This window comes from Chelon labrosus, assembly GCF_963514085.1.
Source record: "Chelon labrosus genome assembly, chromosome: 12".
Classification (NCBI taxonomy): domain Eukaryota; kingdom Metazoa; phylum Chordata; class Actinopteri; order Mugiliformes; family Mugilidae; genus Chelon; species Chelon labrosus.
The window spans coordinates 25,104,817-25,124,817 of NC_140345.1; the positions used below are offsets into that span (position 1 = coordinate 25,104,817).

A 20,001-nucleotide genomic window follows, 5' to 3' on the forward strand; every position below is an offset into this window, starting at 1 on the left:
ATATAAAATACCATAAAAACAGGTAAGATTTGGTAATCAGTGCCCTAGCAGTAAAGCCTGGATTAGTTCTCACATGTTCCGTTGTTCTTAATTAGACTAATTAAAACAACAGATGATCTGCTGGATGTGTGCAGCGTTTCCAGAAATGTATAGATAGCACAGAGGATTTTGTGGAGTGGAATGGATCGGTACGTTGCTCGAGTCAATAAAAGACGCGGCAATTAAACATCAGTTGGCTAAAAATGGATTATGCATCCAGTTAGGCGGCAAATGTTCAATCCACGATCCAGATTTTCATCAAAGCTGCCATTTTCAGTGTGTAGGCTGATCGCTTAGGGGTTGTTCCTGCTGTTTCTCGTAGAATTTGAAAACGGTAACCTGTGGACAGCGTAGGGGAGGATGATGCCATGTGAGATGCATTAACCCATCAACAGGCTTCATCTCAACTGTCCACATCTGGTGGTTATTGATGATTGAAATGAACTCCATGACCGTCCTCAAATTTTATCTAAGAAGCTATTTTAGTTAAGTAAGCAAGTAGTTCTTGTGTTAACTATGTGTAAAGGTTTGGAAGCACTTTTTCCAGTTATTGCATTTCCTTGTTTCTGGTCTGAAATGTTTGCCAGGTTTGACTGGTGGTTCAGCTTGCACCCATGCGCGAGAACAGAAATAGAAGTGAGGAAAGTAAAGTCTATTCTTGTTTTTCATCTTTATCTCACATTTAAATACATCTTTCCACAAAAACATGATCATCTAGAATGAATAAACTGTAGACCAACTGATCAGCACGATTCAGGTTTGGAGCTCCTCCTAGTTAATAGTGGGGATTTGTTTCATACCAAATATGCAAACTCAGGACTTGTGTACTTGGTGGATCGGGGTTGACCAATTCGACTCTAAAGTACAGCCACTGGAGGATGGGAGGATGCAAGACGGTCATTTAGGAAGTCAATGGAAAACCATTGGATGGTCATTCTGGGGAGCGTGGTCGTACCAAGTCCACACAAGCTGCCTCCCAGTGCACCCTTTGTTAAACAGGCGGGGCAAGTACATATCCCAGTATCTGGACTGCATTTGTTCGGACACGTTCTTCAGTTGAACCTGGGTGTCAAGCGATGATGTTTCATCACGTGCTAGTTGGCCGTAGTCCGATGTTTTGGTCCAAATACAGGTGGCATGAGGCAACGTCTCAGTCAGCCTTCACTGCCAGTAGTTTTTTGGTGTCAGTAAAGACAACAAAGCTTTAAATGCTTTCCAAAGCTCTATGTAGAGCTGATGAAAACCTAATGATATTAAGCCTTTTATGTGTTCTTTGATGATGGTTTATGGTATTAGACTAAAGGCACAAATCTGAGAGACAAATAACTTGGACAATTAAAACAAAATGTTTTAATTGTATGGCTGTATGGCTACCTCGCTGTAGCAGAGGAGAGTTAGCAATTGTTTTGCATGTGCACTACTATGATGGATTGATTTATTGCCTGACAATATAATATAAACAATGTTCTGTCACTTAATTCTTTCATGGTGGAGGGACATAATGTCCACACGGTCTTGTCACAGTCCATAATCTGCCTTTTAAACTTCTCATTTGTGTCCTATAATCTACAGCAAAAAAAGACATGCAACTGTAGCTCAGCATGCGTTTGTGCGTACAGGAGAAAAGAAGGAATAAAGTGAGGGGGAAATTTGTACACTTACCCAAACACTTACTTAGCGTGATATTAAATACAGATAGGTGCATATTCTGAGCCAACTTAGATGACAGTTGCTGCTTTTTACTCTCTTGTGTGATCATATTGCCAGTAACATCGGAAAAAAACACGCGGGCGTTAACGGTAAAACTCCCGGGTCCACGGCTTGCAATTGAGCCGATGGTCTCCCAAAAGTTTTAGAGTTAACTTGAACTTTTGTTTCCCTTTTCGCTTCACCCTGCTTCAAACGGCGCCGCTGGCCCGAGCCACTGGATCAAGTGAGTGAGCCTTGAAAAAACAGTGGCCTAGTTTCATCACCGAGAGGATTTGTCTGCAGCGGGAAAGACAACCCGTACAAAATGATGTGTTGTATCGTTTCGCCCGAGCATTCTCGATGCGTCTCCAGACAAGCTGAGTGGATGAGCAAAGACAAGCCAGAGCTGCTCATGTTCATTACACAACACAGACACCGATCTAGCACCGGATCTAGTGAATTTGGAGGCCAGGTCAACACCTTGTGCTGTTTTTTTTTAGTTGTTCCTAAAGTGTTTTTGTGTGTGTGTTCCTGTGTCAGGCTGCATCCTGTTGGGGATGTCTGCTGCCATCAAGGAGTGTCATTGCTATGTGATGGGGGTGCCTATTCAGGTCTAGGTGGGTGGTGCATGAATGAATGCCAGGTCCAAAAGTTTCCCAGCAGAACACTGGATTGTCACAAGATGGTCAATGTTATTCACTTCTCCTGTCAGTGGTCATAATGTTATGCCTGATTGGTGTCTATATACATATTCAGCACTCTGCAGTCTATGCAAGATTGTAATAACAGTATTCCCTACGTTTTGTCATGGGCTATTCTGTGGCAAATAAGTACAAAGCTCTTTTCTGTACCGCCCTAAACTCCATGTCAAACAAATGTCTGTGAAGATTCTCAGTGACCCAGGTTATGGTATATTTAAATCACGGCTAAAACAAAGGCTTCTGGACTAGTTTGAGTTTTCTTTAAGAAAGTTCACCACCCGTGTCCAGTTGCCTTGTCTTTTACTTCAGAAAATGACGTTCGGCTGTGATGGTGATCATGAAGTCTGGCCGAGAAAAGACGAATTTTTGACAAAATTTCACCGCGGGCATGTTCTATTTAACCTCGGCAGACAGCTCTCCATCCTTGGCTTGCGTCTCCTTGAATAAACGAGCCGCCGTTTGAACTTGGACGGGCACTAATTACCTGCAGTGAGAGAGCAGAAATTGCCGGGAATAGCCCTTAAAAGAGAAATTTGGAGCAGTCCTACAATTGAAACAAACATTTTAGTTTTAATGGGCTGTGTGGATTCTTAGATATGGTCACCTGAGAGGTCTGTCAGGAGAAACATATACCAGCATTATCCTCGGCAAACTAATATGGATAGTAATTGGACCCTGCGAAACCAAGAAGGTGGGGGGAAGAAAAAAGAAGACCGTACTCCACACGACTCTGACTTGTATTTGAATTTGAAGCAAGGTGAAGGAAATAAGAGAAAAGACAACATGAACTCTGAGACATTGGGGACAGTGAGGGAAAGATGGGAGAGGGGCAGCAGCCGCTCACATCAAGCTTGACACAAACCACACTCACTTACGCACACATATCATTTGAGTGCACAAGCTTTTCTGCCACTGCTTTCCGACACACACACACAACCCTGACACGGCTGATAGGCCAACATCTCTTTCTCTGCGGCCTATGTTCCTGCGTATGTCTGCGTTTCCTTCGGGGCTTTTTTCTATTCTGGCACCCGTGTGAGAGCAGAAGCAGCCCGGGACTAAGCTAGCAAGTGTGCCAAGTGCCAGTCTTGACAATGCATTCATCGTAAGTGATCTTGTGTGGTTAAACTGCATTAAACACATTACATGGCAATGACGCTGAGGCTGAGCTTTGGTGTATTTTGGTGTCAGCGCTGTCACCGAGTGGTACGCTCTCACTATATACAAGCCCCAGCGCTCAGGATCCTGCAATTGCACAGTTTAGCCTGCTGTTAGTCAGATGGGTGAGGCTGAGTGATGACAGCTAAGCATTTGTCTGACCGTGTGTGGAGCTGTGATCACTTGAAGTGGCATGTTACCTGGCTATGACAAACAGCACACAACTGACACCCAAGTAAGCCAGCAGAATATACATCCAGATATCGGGCGAGAGGGGGTTGAGGAAGGAGAAGACCCCAGGGTTGGTCCCGTTGGGCTTGCGGTACAGTATACTTATACCCAGCGTCATGAAGGGCTTGGAGAAGTCGATAACCTTCTCGCGGGCGTACGTGATGGCGAGCGGAGCCACTGCAAGATCAGCTCTCTGTCAACAGCAAACATAAAAGGGAAGAGGGATAGGCTGTAAGTTACGGGCAAAGGAAGCGTTTAGAGGCAATCAAATTAAGAAAACAGGGTCTTTACACACTACAGAGTCTGTCCCAAGGCACTTAGCAAGAAATTTAATGCCCTCTTTCTCTTTCTGCCCATCAAGAATACTTTCACTATTAAATTTACTTTTTTTTTTTGGTCTCTGGAGCCTGAATCAAAGCATTCATTTATTTTCCTTGCCTCCTTTCTCCTTTCGTTATAAAGGTTGGTAACTGTAGGCTAACACATTGTCGTACTCCACATGATCAAGTGGGAATGGGTTTTATTGAAAAAATGATTATAACTTTGACCCGGTGCAGCTATTTGCGCCATGCATGTTGATATTTATTGTACGTACGTATGACATCTGCATTATATGGTAAAATCCGTCGTTTGGCGAGCAAATAGCTCACCATTACATGGGAAACACATGCTGTAGATATGGAGAAGCAACGCATGGCGCCTGCCCAGGAAATTCATGTTACCATATCTGAGGTAAAAACCACGTTGCATGGTTGACAGTTAATAAATCTCAGGCTGCATTGTGACTATAAATGCTAAACATTCACAGCAAGGTCAAGTGGTTCATTCCTCAAAGATGTATCCTTTTTTGTCTCATGAAGGTTGCCGTATATCACTTGAGGATGAATTGACTGAGCTCGCTGCTCGCAGTGGCGATACATGAGATATCTAGCTGATAGCAGGCAACACTGGATCTATCCGAAGCACCACGGAGCGGTGCAAATGCGAACACTGAGCGTTAGACGGGCTGAGGATAATTTTTCTAAGTTCCTCTGACAGGATCTTTCTAACTCGTTCAGATCAATTCGGCGTTTCACTCCTCAACTAAAGACTTCTCTAAGTCCTCCCGTCTTCTGAGGCCCTGTCTACAGCAATCACCATCCGTCTAAGTCAGGCCCTGTGTAAGAAGCGGGGCAAACCCACGGTGAACAGCGTCTCGCAGGGGATCGGGCCTTTCACCCGTGAAAAGCCCGGACTATCTGTCACGGTGTCCAATCGCTGCGCTGATCAAGAGCAGAAGCGCAGGACGTGACGGAAACTTGACCCCCTGTGGGCGCCGCCTCTAATGAGGTCAGATATCGACTATTGGCCGCTGCAGTGGCTGCTATTCTTCTGCCCGTGCAGTTTATCCTAACCAGGACTGTGTTGGGTGTAATGATCGACACTGTGAGCTGATTGTGTGTGTGTTTTAATAAGCTCTGTGGGGGAAACAAGTCACCAAAGGATCTATGCTCTCCTCAGCTCACTGTTCTCTCGAATTGTGCTGGTTCTTTCTTTTCTTTGCGTTTTAGTGTATGTCTCTGTATCAGACTCTTCATCGTTACATCTCATTTTTTTCATTTACAACCCAACCAATGGCTGGTAATATCCTAAAAATTATGAAAGAAAATAATTATAAAGCACTAGGAATATGTGATGATGCACTCCATACAACAGGAGGACACATCTGACCCATTGTGACACATAAATACAGCCATGGAAGGTCCTTAACTGAAGCTAAAATCTTAAAATCCCTTATGAAGGAAGAATGGGAAAGTGGAATACACGCCCCTTACCATCAAACACAAAATTGGTTGCCATTTATTTATCCAAATTGAACACATTACCTCTTCTCTTTGTACTATTTCCAATTAAATATGTGGTTAAAATGATAAAATAATTATTTTATTCACATTTTATACACAGCACCCTAGCTTTTTTTGTTTTGAATCAGGGTTGTACATATGTAGTATTTTAGGCTAGGATACATTAGGATACATTATACACTTATCAGGCATAACATTATGACGACCTTCCTAATATTGTGCAGGTCTCCTTATGCCTCCAAACCAGATGTGACTCATCAGAGATTGGACATGGGCCTTCTGAGGGTGTCCTGTGGTGTCTGGTAACAGAATGTTGTTAATGGGGGGCCTTTGAGGGGAGGGGCCTCTGTGGATCATCCCACAGATACTTGATCAGTTTGGGATCTAGTGAATTTGGAGGCCAGGTCAACACCTTGTGCTGTTCTTCATGTTTTTCATTTGAGTTCTTCCAGTGTCAGGCTGCATCCTGCTGGGGATGGCTGCTGCCATCAAGGAACACTGCATTGTCACAAGATGGTCAGTGTTATTTACTTCACCTGTCAGTGGTCATAATGTTATGCCTGATCGGCGTATGTCTGCAATCTTGCCTGCGAATCGCTTCTTTTTGTCCGACCAATAAGTTAGAATTGGAAGAATGAAACATCCATGAGGAAAGAAACACGTCCACTCAGCTGATAGAACAGGTTGTAGAGAAACCCCTGCATTAGTTAAACTCACTTGAAAGACTCTTACTTCAACCGTCAGCTCACTGAACTGAGCCACCGTGCGTGCATATACATCCTAAAATTATATATGCTCTCCAGTTTTTTTGTTTGTTTGCTTTTTACTCTCATTTATACCAGAGAATCTTTTAAATACGCGGCGTCTGAGAGCGAATAAACTGCCACGTTAGGCTGCCAGATTCAATCGAAGATGAAGGTAAAACGGTTCAAAGGATTATTTTTCCCTTCCTTTCTGATTTGCAGTTCTCTCACCACCGCGTTTGAGTTACTTGCAAATGCTTTTCAGGAGTTTGCAGCTCTTCTATTTCCTCTACGCATCGTAGATTAAACAGTTTGATTTCTTTTCTATATAGTACTATTACAAGAATTATGACGTGGTAAAGGCACAGCTAGAGTTCTGACTTGTGTTTCTTCCTGGGGACGTATTCACTGTGATCCCACATTTCTGTAGTAGATTTGTCTCAACCAAAAGAGCATTTTTTATACATTCCTTGTACAAAGTATTGGACTTAAAGAGCTCCACATGATATACACACATAACATATGCGCACATTATGATTTGATAATGCTGCAGAGACTCACGTGGTCCATTAGCTCCTTGATCATGCCGTTCCACTGGCCTGTGTTCTCATCCTGGCAGCCATACTTCCCGTCTTCCACCAGGCGCACCTCGTATGTGAAGCCCAGGATGTTGGCCAGCTCCCTCAGCAGATCTATGCAGTAGCCCTCGAAGCGATCGTTCCCGTACAGCGGCTTGTCAGACTTCTTGAACATCACATACGGCTCTTCCTGTCAGGGGGTGAAAATAGCGGAAGAGGCATGAGTCTCGACGGCCCTCGGCATCTTTCACCCGCCGATAAGGCCCATCTGAAAAGGTGTGCGATATGGGAGATAGGCTTTTGAGGCGTGCAAGACCAAACACGAACCGGCTCAGCTGCTAGGGCATGTGTAAAGCTGCCCGTGTTTGTCTGTGCTGGCCGGTAGTCGCAGGGCCGTGATGGGATGTGAGGTACGGGCTGGTGGAAAGTGAGGCATGACCATAATAAGAGATAATCCCACATATAAATGACTCGATGCTCCTCTCAGGCGCAGCGGGCTGGCTTTGGGCCCGGGCCCAGCTTTCAGGACACCACGCGCTTTGTCAATATGATAAGAGATGCTGATAGAGGGACACAAAAAGAGAGAGTAAGAGCTGGCACATCCCCTCTGTTCACACGAGCAGCTGGGGAGATTACTAATGTCTTTTTTTCATACAGTTTCCTTTCTGCTTCCCGCCTACTGAGCATCTCCTCCGCCACGTCCTCCTCTCTTCCCTCCTCGCTTCGCTCCCCGTTTCCTCCTCTGCCTGCCTCCCCCTGCCTCCCTCCCTCCCTCTCTATACCACCGCTACATGCACCATCTGTCTTTGTTAGCCTTAGATGCTCATTCTCGAAGCGCGTCCCTCATTTCTATGACTCCCTTGTCTCTCCCAGACAAATAAATTCCAAAATATATCACCAAGCAGGTGTTGTTTATGATATAACGGTGCCACAAATGAAACAGAGAAATCATTAAAGCCAGCTAACGGCTTTGACACATTTTTCGCTGGCTGGAGTTACGACGGCGCGCGCGAGAAGTTTGCATGAAAAGAGAAATAAAACAGTGGTAGCAGGCCAAAGAAAAAAGACGTTTTTGCACCGTGTCACACATTTGCCTCAGTTCTAGTGGATAGATGTTGAGTGTAATGATTTTGCTGCATATAAAACAGTTTTAGTGATTAAAACCTGAACATAAAATCCCACATTTTTGACCCCTTAATTTTTATATCTCACACATAAAGTGTTAAATTCATGCACGGTGTTATCAAAACCTGCAGTGCTGGTCAAAAGGTTTAGGCGTAAAAGCGTCCCGGGTCTCAGCTCTAGTCGTTCCTCTTCCCCCCTGCTATCGGCTAGTATATTAAGGCTAAAAAACTACACTTCTAAGCCTCTTTGCCACTTTATACAAAGAGTTCTGAGCTGCTTATTTAAGACTCATGTCTGTTGTTGTCAAGGTAAGAAAGCAACAAATGAAATAAGTTAATCCTTTAAGTGTTTTCTCATCCAAGCAGCCATTCCTCTCTTATTGACATGTTAACTGCCGCTACGTCTTATCAGGAAGCACCGCAAGGGAGCTGCCACCTTGGCTCTATTCCCTTTTTTTTCTCTTTTGGTTAATAAAGATAGGGTCAGGACTGTCCCCTCTTTTTAGATTAGTTTATTCTCTTCATCTAGTTTTATGTGACTGCCCTCTTCCTGAGGCCAACTTGGGGTCTTAATTTCTTGTCATGCAGCCGGATAAATTTGTCACCTGCCTCACGATGTTGTTCAGCAGAGCACGTAAATGCAGTTACGCCGTAATGACAAATTCAAAAATTCACAGAGGGGAGGGACGTATGAAATCAATGCTTTCCCATTCAAAATACTGAATAAGCCACATACGTGTCAGTCAGAAATATATGGTAACTTACATAAACGTGAAATATCTGAAAACCACGTTTTGGTATATAATATGTGTAAAAAAGTGTAATTGATGATTTAAGCATTTCTTATGTAAACTAAAAATGATTGTCTGTTAAGGTTCAGTCATCCAGAGTCATGTTATATACAAAAAAGAACTGGACATGAAGACATTTCATCCAAGCAGCATTGCCAGATTTATGTTAATTATCGTATTTATACGATAGTTTCAGGGCCTGTACGATGTAAAAGGGCAAACATACGAAAGTTTGCCATTTGACTGACAATGACTAAAGCAGTTGTTTCATTCAAATGGCCCACCCTCCGTGTTTATTCCTTAGGTTACTGCAGTTCAATGCACATAGAATAGCTTTGATTTTAAATGCACTGTCCTAGCGTGTGTAGATGTTTTAGTACATACGATAGTTTGGGTCAAAATACGATTATTTTAAAGCGACAGTACGATATTTCTTCGTCTCCCATCTGGCAACACTGCATCCAAGTAGCTTCTTCAGTTCTAGAGGACTGTGAGCGTTAACCATCAGAAACAGACACTAGGCAAGCTAGTTTCTGATGGGCAACACCCTCCAATTGTGCCTGAACCGAAGAAGCAGCTTGGATGAAACGTCTTCAAGAAACTCTACAGGTCCAGTTGCCTTTCATTAACATTTTTGGACAGGCAAGTACTTCCTTTACACCCACACAACCATTGATGTATCATCAATTATACAACTGGAACCAGAAATGTTCTCGTAATGATGTCTCTGCCTCTTGATTTTAGCGTGGCTGCTTGTACCTTCTAATCAAAAGTAAAAAGTGGTTTCGATAAGAAAGTGTGGCCACTCCTTGACGACACGTCAGCCGTCAGTTTTATCAGTGCTGACACCGCTCAGTACGCACCTTTTTATATCTACTACTACTACAGCATACCTCGGCAGCTGCAGGACTGGAAGGATACTGATGTAATCTTGATGAAAGTGTAGAAAGCACTGTCCACATTAGGATCAATACCAGAGGGCCTGCAATGTCAAGACTTACTAGTTACTTTCTTTGTACAGGCGTGTTGTTGAAGGTGAGAAAGAAAAAAATTGAACGGAGAGCTCGACAACCTTTGCACGCCGGTGCTTTAAATAGGCACACACACCAGGCCCAGTCATCAATTACATGACATGGGAGGCTGATGACACCAAGCCAGAAATGGGACAGCGGGTTGTTGTGCAGGTGATGTGTATGCTTCCATAAGTCTTGTTTGTTTGTTTTTCAGTACAACGCAACATATGTCACATAGTAGGGGCATCACCATGGTAACAGATGCCCCTATCTGCACCATACACAGTATAAAGATGGACGGCGGAACCGCTCCTCAAAAGTGAAGCCAAAGCAAGTACAGCTCCCCCTGGTGGCTGGCTGCAGTATAGGTCGTAAGCTCCACCCCCTCCATGTTAGTGGGCGGGACTTGGGCCAAACTAAAACACTAAAATACACGTCAAATAAATTTTTTTCAAGGATGGTTTCTGTCATTTTAGGGAATTAATCTAAAGCTGATGCAAATTTCAGTTTTCTTTCGATAAGTTTTGTTGTAGTTCGTTATTTGATGCCACAGAAACAGGATCTGTGGTGGTGACTATTAGACTGCCATGCCAACCGCTCCATAAAGCTAGTCCAGTGGGGCCATGGGAGTTGTAAAAGAATAAGTACAGTGTATAATCCAACATTTTCTTGTAACTGGTGGAGGTAGAGCAGAGCGTAGTGTTGATTAAAGGAAAAAGCGAGTGAGTCTGGAGGAAGTGTGGTCGGATCATCGATATTGTGGCGCCACGGGGCTCCACTTTTGGACCGTATTGTGCAGACTCTGTCTCCAAAGTCGCAAGATGGCGCAGCCCGCAACCCCGGGTAAATAGCGTCAGTTTGGCCAATGCAAGGACGTGGCGACACATAGTCCATACGTATATACAGTCTATGATCTTTCTGGTTGTTTGTCACGCACTGCCTCAGATATTGTGTGTTCACATTGAGTCCTGTGTTGAGAGGACATTAAACTTCGTAAAACAGATTCATCGCCAAAATATTGCCTGCACAAGGTTTTCTTTGATTGTGTTGCTTTGAAGCTGAAATTGATTTTGTATTACAGGTTTAATTTTCTCAGCTCTAACACATCCAGTTAATTTCCCGAGATCTTTTAGAGTTGAAAAGTGTTTTTTTTTTTTTTTCGTCAAGAAAGCCACATACTGAGAATACCGATATACAACACGAAGACCATGTGGACTGCTTGCGTTTTTTCCGACATGTATGCTGGCAGAGACTGTCGACAGCGAAGGCATCACGAAGCAAGCTGACGAAACGCTCGGTAATCTCCGTTACACAAATAAATCGGAGACAACTGGCGTTCATTATGACTTCTGCTCCCTGACACGGCAGGAGTCTCACATTCTGTCACGAGACGAAGTTCCTTTTCCGCTGAAACTGAAAGGTTGCGGATCGCCATCACTCTGTTGTCACAATATAAATTAAACGAGCACAGCCTGACAGGACCGGCTGACTTCTGCCAGCTTCCAGCGTGTGACAGTGGCCGCCTGACAGCTGTTCACTCGGCCTGACCACTGAAACTGGTGGAACTGACATGGTTCTCATCTCAACACCGTGATGTTGCATGGAATTTTCTGCCTCACCAGTGTTTCTGCTTCGACCCTATTGTTCGCCGACCCTCGAAACCAGTGAGATAGTAGTTGTCCATTATTCTATCGTAGAGATACTAGTGATGGGTAAAAAAGACAAAAACATCTTTATAGACCCTTCTGTTACTGATATATCTGGATATCTTTAACTGGATGCTTTACTGCTACAACACCCGCTGAATCCAGCCTTGCACTGCGCACATCCTGTATAGTAAGTTAAAATACATACATACTGTATACTGTACATGCTGTAGATGATATGAAGGACTTATATTTGGATTGATAGATGATTTTCAGATTAGTGTCATTCTTCTCTCTTTAAAAAAATGTTTTATTCCTGCTCAGTCACTTTATAATTCACTTTGCCCTCCGTATTATTTTACCATTTGCTCCCAGTTTCTGTTTGCTGCCATGTTAATCAGCGCAATAACTGTTCTAGCATGTCAAGCACAGAGAAGCCTTTTGTGAGCCCATTAGCAACGTGCGACCTCTCACCTTCTGTCAGCTGGGAAAGATTGTAATTATCATAAACATTTGCTGGGCATATTAACAAAGAGAACCTCTCAATGGGATAGTCTGATTCTTTCTGGAAAGAAAAAACGCTAATTTCTTTCATTTGGGGTTCTTGAAATGCTATTTTTCTTCCATCGTTTTTTTCTTTTTGCAAAATACTGATTATGATTTACACTGATCAGGTATAACATTATGACCACCTGCCTTATATTGTGTAAGTCTCCCTTGTGGTGACTCATCAGAGAATGGACATGGGCCTTCTGAGGGTGTCCTGTGGTGTCTGGGAACAGGATGTTGTTAGTGGGGGCCTTTGAGGGGAGGGGCCTCTGTGGATCATCCCACAGATACTTGATCAGTTTGGGATCTAGTGAATTTGGAGGCCAGGTCAACACCTTGTGCTGGTCTTCATGTTTTTTTTTTTTAGTTGTTCCTAAACTGTTTATGTGTGTGTGCCTGTGTCAGGCTGCATCCTGCTGGGGATGGCTGCTGCCATCAAGGAGTGTCATTGCTATGAGGTGGGGGTGCCTGGTCTGGTCTACGTGGGTGCTACATGCCTGAGTAACATCCACACCAATGAATGCCAGGTCCAAAAGTTTCCCAGCAGAACATTGAATCGTCACAAGATGGTCAATGTTATTCACTTCTCCTGTCAGTGGTCATAATGTTGGGGATGATCGGTGTATGCATTTTACTTGTAATTTGGGAATTTCCATGATTTCTGGGGACTCTGACTGTAGAGGACTAAATCCTTTGAAGGTTTATTTGCAAATGGAAACAGAAATATAACAGTCAGCAGTAGGAACGCTCAGTAAGTGGATGTAATACCTCAATGGTGGCTGCTACATGCAACATACAACTAAGTTTCATATATGTTAGAAAAAAAGTGGGCTTCACAGTCAGTCCGTTTTCTCCGTTTTGTATGATCTGTTGTTTGCAGCTGAACCTTTTTACCAAGCTTTGCTTATGCATTAGACCAATCAATCGTCATCTACTTGTGTTGCTAGAGTTTTTTTTAATCATACAGTAATTCAGCCACTCTGCTTATTCCATTTAGATTTAGGCCAACGCTGACCAACGGAGATTTGGTAATTACTGTTTTAGTTTTGGTTTTCTAAGAATCAAAGCTTCCATAGCAACACTGTTCAAAGGATTCTTCCGTTGTGGTTCTCCAGCTTTAGGCCTATTTCATCTCATAAACACAGGCTTACTGAGGTACGTGATCTCACACAGGCGCGCATTGCCCAGTAAGACCGAATACGCTACATGTTTTGCTGATGCACTGCGAGTGCAATCGGCACAGTTTCAGATAAATATTTCAGATTTTTTGCCTCTGGTAACTTTGAAATTCCACTTTTGTCTGTGTTGACCGTTGGACTGAATGACACAGAACAATAAATAAAATATTATTATCACTGGAGTTGGTAAAAATGGTAAAACTTGTTTTATATCTCAATTTGTATTATATAACCCATTAAAGTGGTTAAATTTCTATGTTTTTTGCATATCTATGTATAACTTCCAATGTACTAGTTGTACACTTAGTAACTCCTCCAGAGCTTTCAACAGCATCTAACGGTCTTGAGCCAAAATGTACTTACTACTTATTATACTTTTATTTGCTTACCACAGTTATTAGTCAGTAGTAAGACATTTGAAATGTTCCTAATATGGAGAATTTTTAATGCATAAAGAACAAATGGAAATATTGTAACGCGTTATAAAACTGTCAAATGTTTTGCTTGGGATACACATTCGTCTGCCCATCATGATGTCCCAAATGGACTTGTTGGGTTTGTTGAGGTCTGAGATTTCACTGAGATAGTTTTGATTGACCTACACAGAAAATATAATTGCTGGCAATCTGGGAATTTAAAAGCTGGTGACCAAAGATCCAACGTAAATACATATGATCCACAATTTACTCAGTCTCTACCACATTTGCATCATGTTGCTCGTCACGGCCACACGGCCACGTGAATTTTAATGAAGTGCTCGTTGTCTGAAGTGTCGGTCAGATTCCTTAATAAACGTGGCAACAAGTCAAAAATAGATAATTCTGAGATATGTAATGCCTTGCTCCTCTTTCATCATCCCTCTATCTGGTGTTTCTTCATCTTCTTCTTCAGGTGGTTAAGATTGTATCATAACCAACGGCGCACATCAGGTCACCAGGACATCAAGCTTTCCACAGTCAAGGGAAGCTGTTCCAGGAGCAGCTGCTCTCCACGTCATCCTAAATACACATATACTCCGCGCAGACACATAGACACATAGACACATCCTCCCGCACGTCTCCCGCGGTGTGGCTGGCTGCAGACGGAGGATGGTGCATTTTTAATTAAAAAGAGACTGAAGGAGAAGCCGGGTATCTCCGCAAAGCAAACCTAATTAAAGCCGCGCCACGTCCCGTGCCTCTCTGCAGACTCTCTTAAACACAAAAGCAAGCCCATTCTTCTCCTACAGATTAGAAACAATGGATTTAGTGCCTCGGCCAAAACAAATGATACTGCCTTATTTGAGCCATTTTAAAACATTTACTTTAGTATTATTGACTCCCTTCCATGCAGTGCGGCTGTAGCAGAGGAGCAAAAAGCCAATCCTCCTGTTCTCAGGATGCAGTGGTGCAATGGAAGACTGGCCAATGGCCTCAAACTGAAGACTCTGAAGAAATTGTGATATACACCGATCGGGCATAAGATTATGACCATGTTCTTAATATTGTGTAGGTCTCCCTTGTGCCTCCAAAACAGTTGTGACTCGTCAGAGAAAGGACATGGGCCTTCTGAGAGTGCTCCTATCACAACTGGAAAAACAAGAAGAATATGCTTTTATTGTGGCATTAAACTCTGTAGGCGTGTTTTATAAGATTTCACAACAGCTAAATTAACCTAAACCATTTCTAACCTGTGTAATTTGCTTGAACCGGTGTTTATATGATTTTAGTAATGATTATGTCTAATTTAGAGTGTACACTGCACCTTTACCTTCTCCATGTGGTCCCAGGTTCTGCTTTGGGACTAGACACAATAATAGTAGCACAATTTAAAGCAGTCATTAAAATGCAAATAAGATACTTGAAACTGAAGCTGATAATACTGGCACTCTTGCGGTATTATGTAAGATGTTAGCAAACATGAATACTATCTGTGTCTTTTCCATGATTTTTCTGTTATTATAATTAATTTACACTCTGGTCAATACCCCACTGATCAGCACTTTCTCTTGGACACATGTTAGAAAAATGAGATGCGTCACACAGTAGATAATCACAAGGATACGTTACGCTAACAACATATGTTTGATGGCGCAGGCATTTAGCTTAATGACCCATTGCAGGACTTATTTGTCACTATCTGCTAATAATAATAACTGGTCCCATTTATTAACCGCTTTCACACATCTGTCTCTTTCCTGCATGTGGCATTTTTGGAGGTCTGCGAGCTCTGGCACCAGCTTATTTGCGTTTCCTCATCCAAGAGCTGTTGCCCTGATTGCTAAAAGCCAAATGGAAATGAGACCTGATCTGACACACCGACTGGCGACCTGTCCAGGGTGTACCCCGGCTCTCGCCCAGTGACAGTCAGCTACAGAAAATGAAAGAATGAATGAAGTTGCACAGTGCAGGCGCGCGAGAACATGTCCTCCCATCCTGCTCAAGGTTACATCAGGAAGTTTCCCTGCTTAATGAATACCTCTGGCAGCAGAAACCTGGGGACCCTGCTCGGTTTGCACCACCAAAAAAAAAATCCTATACCTGTTGCTGGAATGAAAGACAGAGTCAATAATCATGGCAGCACAGGTGCAAAATCAATAGAAGCCGAGGTTTTCCACAGCGGACAGAACTCCCGGCGATGGCTGTGCAAAGATGCCCCCTGAGACAATCCAATCCAGCACACAGCAGTGGAATGTTTAAGATGCTGGCAGGCAAGGCGCACGCAGAACGCCAAAACCGAGTGGCTGGCACGGTGTGCAGAAACGTCCGTGCCAAATTTGGGCTGGAGGTCACAATGACAAAATGGGAGATACCTCCAAAAGGTGGTGAAGGGAGATCCAGATAGCAGTGGTGGACGACTGGGGTCATAGTTCCTGATGTAGCAATTCCATGTGATAGCAACATCAGAAGGAGGGATCAACAAAACAGTAGTAATCATAGTAATCAGAACACTTGGGACTAGGACCCCTCCAAACTGGGAGAGCGGCCATGAACAACATCCAAGACTTTCTATCGAGAAGGGAGCAATCCTAGGAACACGCACTTGCTGTCAAATGACCGTGCTGCCATTTTTGGGTCTTTTCAGTGTACAGCAGAGAAGAATGCCAATCCAATACACAGTATATAATATTATAAAAACAACAAGGGTTTGTAAATGGTGTTATATTTTAAAGCAGTCTGCAGGTCTCCTTTCCTCTATTGTGATTAATGAAGGCGCGGAGGTGGAAGCAGGCCTGCTCCTTGCTCTCCATAAGACATTACACAGTATATTATCCGCAGCTCCAGCCATTAGCCTAAAGGTACTCAATTTCCACCGCAGCATTACAGGAGCGATTTCCAAAGTAGATAAACTGTTGATAGGCCAAGATCTCAACGGTAATTACATCATGTTTTATAGTACATAATCCCTGAGAAAACGACGAGAAGCTGGATGAAAGTGTGCATCAATCAAACGTAACAAACCCAATTATTGTCAGCCCTCCCTCCATTTCCTCGCTGCTCACAGCCATCACACGTCTCCCCATGACTCAGTCCTGATACGGCAATTACAGCTGCGGAGAGTCTTCGCTAATAACTGCAATCCAATCACTTCCCAGCGTGCGCGGAAGGAAAGAAGGCCCGCGATAAATAATGACAACCCGCAATTTGCTTGATATTGTTATTTTTACGCTTGCCTCCTCAGGATCATAACAGAATCATGAGCGGCTTTAATTTGGCCCGCTTCCACAAGTTTTCCTCATCCGTCGCCGCCGCTCTCACATGAGGTTGCGCCTAGTATCTATAGGTCTAAAAGGGTGTATATTGTATGATCACACACACACACACACACAGGTAACTCTATAAGGTAGTTTGTGAGGATGGATGGAAGGTATGGAAACAAAACTGTACTGACGGGGAGATATTTTGCAGAATTTGCCATGGAACACTGAATCAGTTCCCGTCTCTTTACGATTAGTGAGGATCAGGGACAAATGGCACCTGTGGCGGTTCATATCAGCTGTCACTAATTAACAGCAGTTGCATGATTAACTTGGTGACAGGCCAGAATTAAACCGATCCGCTGTCAGGTTTGCGTCTCTCTCTGCCGTCTGGAACCTTCCAAGGATAGTTTAGGAAGTAGAAGGAAGTAGTCAGCATTTAGGTTGATTAAATCTCAATAATGCAAGGTCAGAAACGTTGTACATCTTCTCAAGTTCTGTGTGAAATCTTTGGTTCCGATACCAAGTGACCGAACGCGTCTGACAAATTGCGTGACAGGAGGGCGCGGGAGCCGCAAACCACGGAAGCTTATTGGACAATCAATCAGTCAATTTTCCCTGCCTGAGCCCGCTCCCACCAAATTGGCCTCCTCCACAGTGTTGAAGTCAACTGGCAATTTAGAGAGCAGTGCTTTGGGGTACTCTACTTCAATTGAGTCGGAGAGCAGCATCCAAAGAAAGCGCTCGGAAAGAGAAAAGGGCAGCTCAGGCAAAGCACTGAAGGATTTTTCAAGAGGAAAAGCTTAAAAATAATGACATCTTTGGAGGGAGTGTGTTATGGCTGAGAGCTGTTCTAGCCGTCTGTAATTGGCCCCACATAAAGCACCATTACAATTTGATTTGGCCGTAAACAGACATTTAAAGCTGCACTATTTAATGTGCACATTGTCGGGCCAGTATGGCAGCGAGGGGTAGCTGTTTGAACTTTACAGACTTGATCACTCTGAAATCCTGTTCGATAATGTTGCTGAACTGCACAGAGCAGTTTTATGTTTAACAGCTGGGTCAATATCGTACTTGATCAAATACCCCTCTGAGTTAGGTGATAGATAGAGATATTTGTTTCCTCCTGCAAACCCTGCCACAGTTATATAACTGTAGTGAGTAAAATGCAGTGATCAGGCGTAACATTATGACCACCTTCCTAATCAGTGTTGTGGGTAACGCGTTACAAAGTTACAAAGTAACGCGTTAGAGTACTCTAATTACTTTTTCCGTGTAACTTGTAACGTAACGCGTTAGTTTCGTGTGTTAAGTAATCAGTAACTTCGTTATTTTTTTAAAAAAGTAATCCGTTACTTTAAGAATTTCTCCGGATAAGGAAAGAAAAATTCCGACTACAGCCTGCTTTTTGTCAGACAGTACTGTGCCACCTGCGGATGTGTCAGCGGAGGCGCAGCGCTGTGATGATGCGTATGTCCCCTGCTGACCTACGTTACCTGTATGTGTGTGTGTGTTTTCGAACCGCCGGCAAGATGGCAGAGAGGACAGCTTTTGAATCGTGGAAGTACGCACATTATTTTCAATTCGCCAGTGAAAGGGACAAGAACAACATAACGGTAAAATGCACACTCTGCGTTGGTGAAAAGGCTTCTGTCGACCGCGTAAAATTCCACTTCCAATTTAAAAAAACATCTTGTGTCCAAGAAGCACCACTCTATCACCCTGGTATTGTTATCCTGCAGAGTTAATTTGGTTGGATGAATGACGTTAATCATTGTCAGGACTTCTTGGTGCATTTAAAGGAGGCTGTGTGTCGCTGAGTTGCAGCATGTGCGAGGCGCTGCAAACGGCTTTTCATTTTTGGTAACGCATGAGTACTCTAACACGTTACTTTTATTCATAGGTAACGCTGTAACGTAACGGATTACTTTTAATTGATGGTAACGTTGTAACCTAACTAACTACTTTCCAAAGTAAGTATACCCAACACTGTTCCTAATATTGTGTAGTTCTCCCTTGTGCCTCCAAAACAGTTGGTTCTTATCAGAGAATGGACATGGGCCTTCTGAGGGTGTCCTGTGGTGTCTGGCAACACAATGTTGTTAGTGTAGGGCCTATGAGGGGAGGGGCCTCTGTGGATCATCCCACGGATACTTGATCAGTTTGGGATCTAGAGAATTTGGAGGCCAGGTCAACACCTTGTGCTGTTCTTCATGTTTTTTTTTTTTTGAGTTGTTCCTAAAGTGTTTTTGTGTGTGTGTCTGTGTCAGGCTGCATCCTGCTGGGGATGGCTGCTGCCATTAAGGAGTGTCATTGCTATGGGGTGGGGGTGCCTGGTCTGGTCTAGGTGAGTGCTACATGTCTAAGTAACATCCACACCAATGAATGCCAGGTCTAAAAGTTTCCCAGCAGAACACTGTATTGTCACAAGCTGGTCAGTGTCATTGTTACCCTACTCAAGCCTGTACAACAACTCACCTCTTATTATTTTTATTTTTGAACTATCTTCACCTTTTTCTTTTTATTTGTGGTTTTTTTATTTATTTTTTTTCATGTGCAACTGAGCTACTGTGACTGTGTCTAAATGATTTACTTCACCTGTCAGTGGTCATAATGTTGATCAGTGTATACCCAGACCATGACCATCAGCTATCTATTACTAGTATATCTCCTGAAGCTACATTACTGAACCCTTGCTGTTTTGGTGCTTATGTTATATGCAGCAACAAAACTCACAGCAGACTTTTAAACTCTCACAAAGTACTTGTCATGCTACATGATTGTTGATTTGATGGTGCACCCAGTGGGCATCGGCTAAAGAGAAACTACAGAGTAGATGACTTCATTATATGTTGTCCAGAACCCAAAACCTGTTTGTGAGATCCTTTGTCGTTGCTCAAGAAAATATGATTCAGGAGCCTTGGGGCGGTTGTCTGCTTTGTCCACTGGGTAACCCATTCTTGAGGGTAGAGACGCCAGTGCTGGTGATCTAACACAACCAGAATTCCACTGGACTAAAGAAGGGAATTGATACCAAT

General features: G+C 43.3%; 1 protein-coding gene across 2 annotated transcripts in view; it reads right to left on the minus strand.

Moving 5' to 3' along the window:
* Nucleotides 1-20,001, minus strand: part of grik2 (glutamate receptor, ionotropic, kainate 2) — a gene marked incomplete at its 5' end in the record, with an annotated part of 218,365 nt that overhangs the window by 54,592 nt on the left and 143,772 nt on the right. For both annotated transcript variants that reach the window (XM_084557525.1, XM_084557526.1), the window contains 2 exons: nucleotides 3,788-4,011; nucleotides 6,967-7,173. In XM_084557525.1, coding sequence (XP_084413651.1) covers nucleotides 3,788-4,011; nucleotides 6,967-7,173 — 431 coding nt within the window. The remainder of the gene's footprint in view (nucleotides 1-3,787; nucleotides 4,012-6,966; nucleotides 7,174-20,001) is intronic.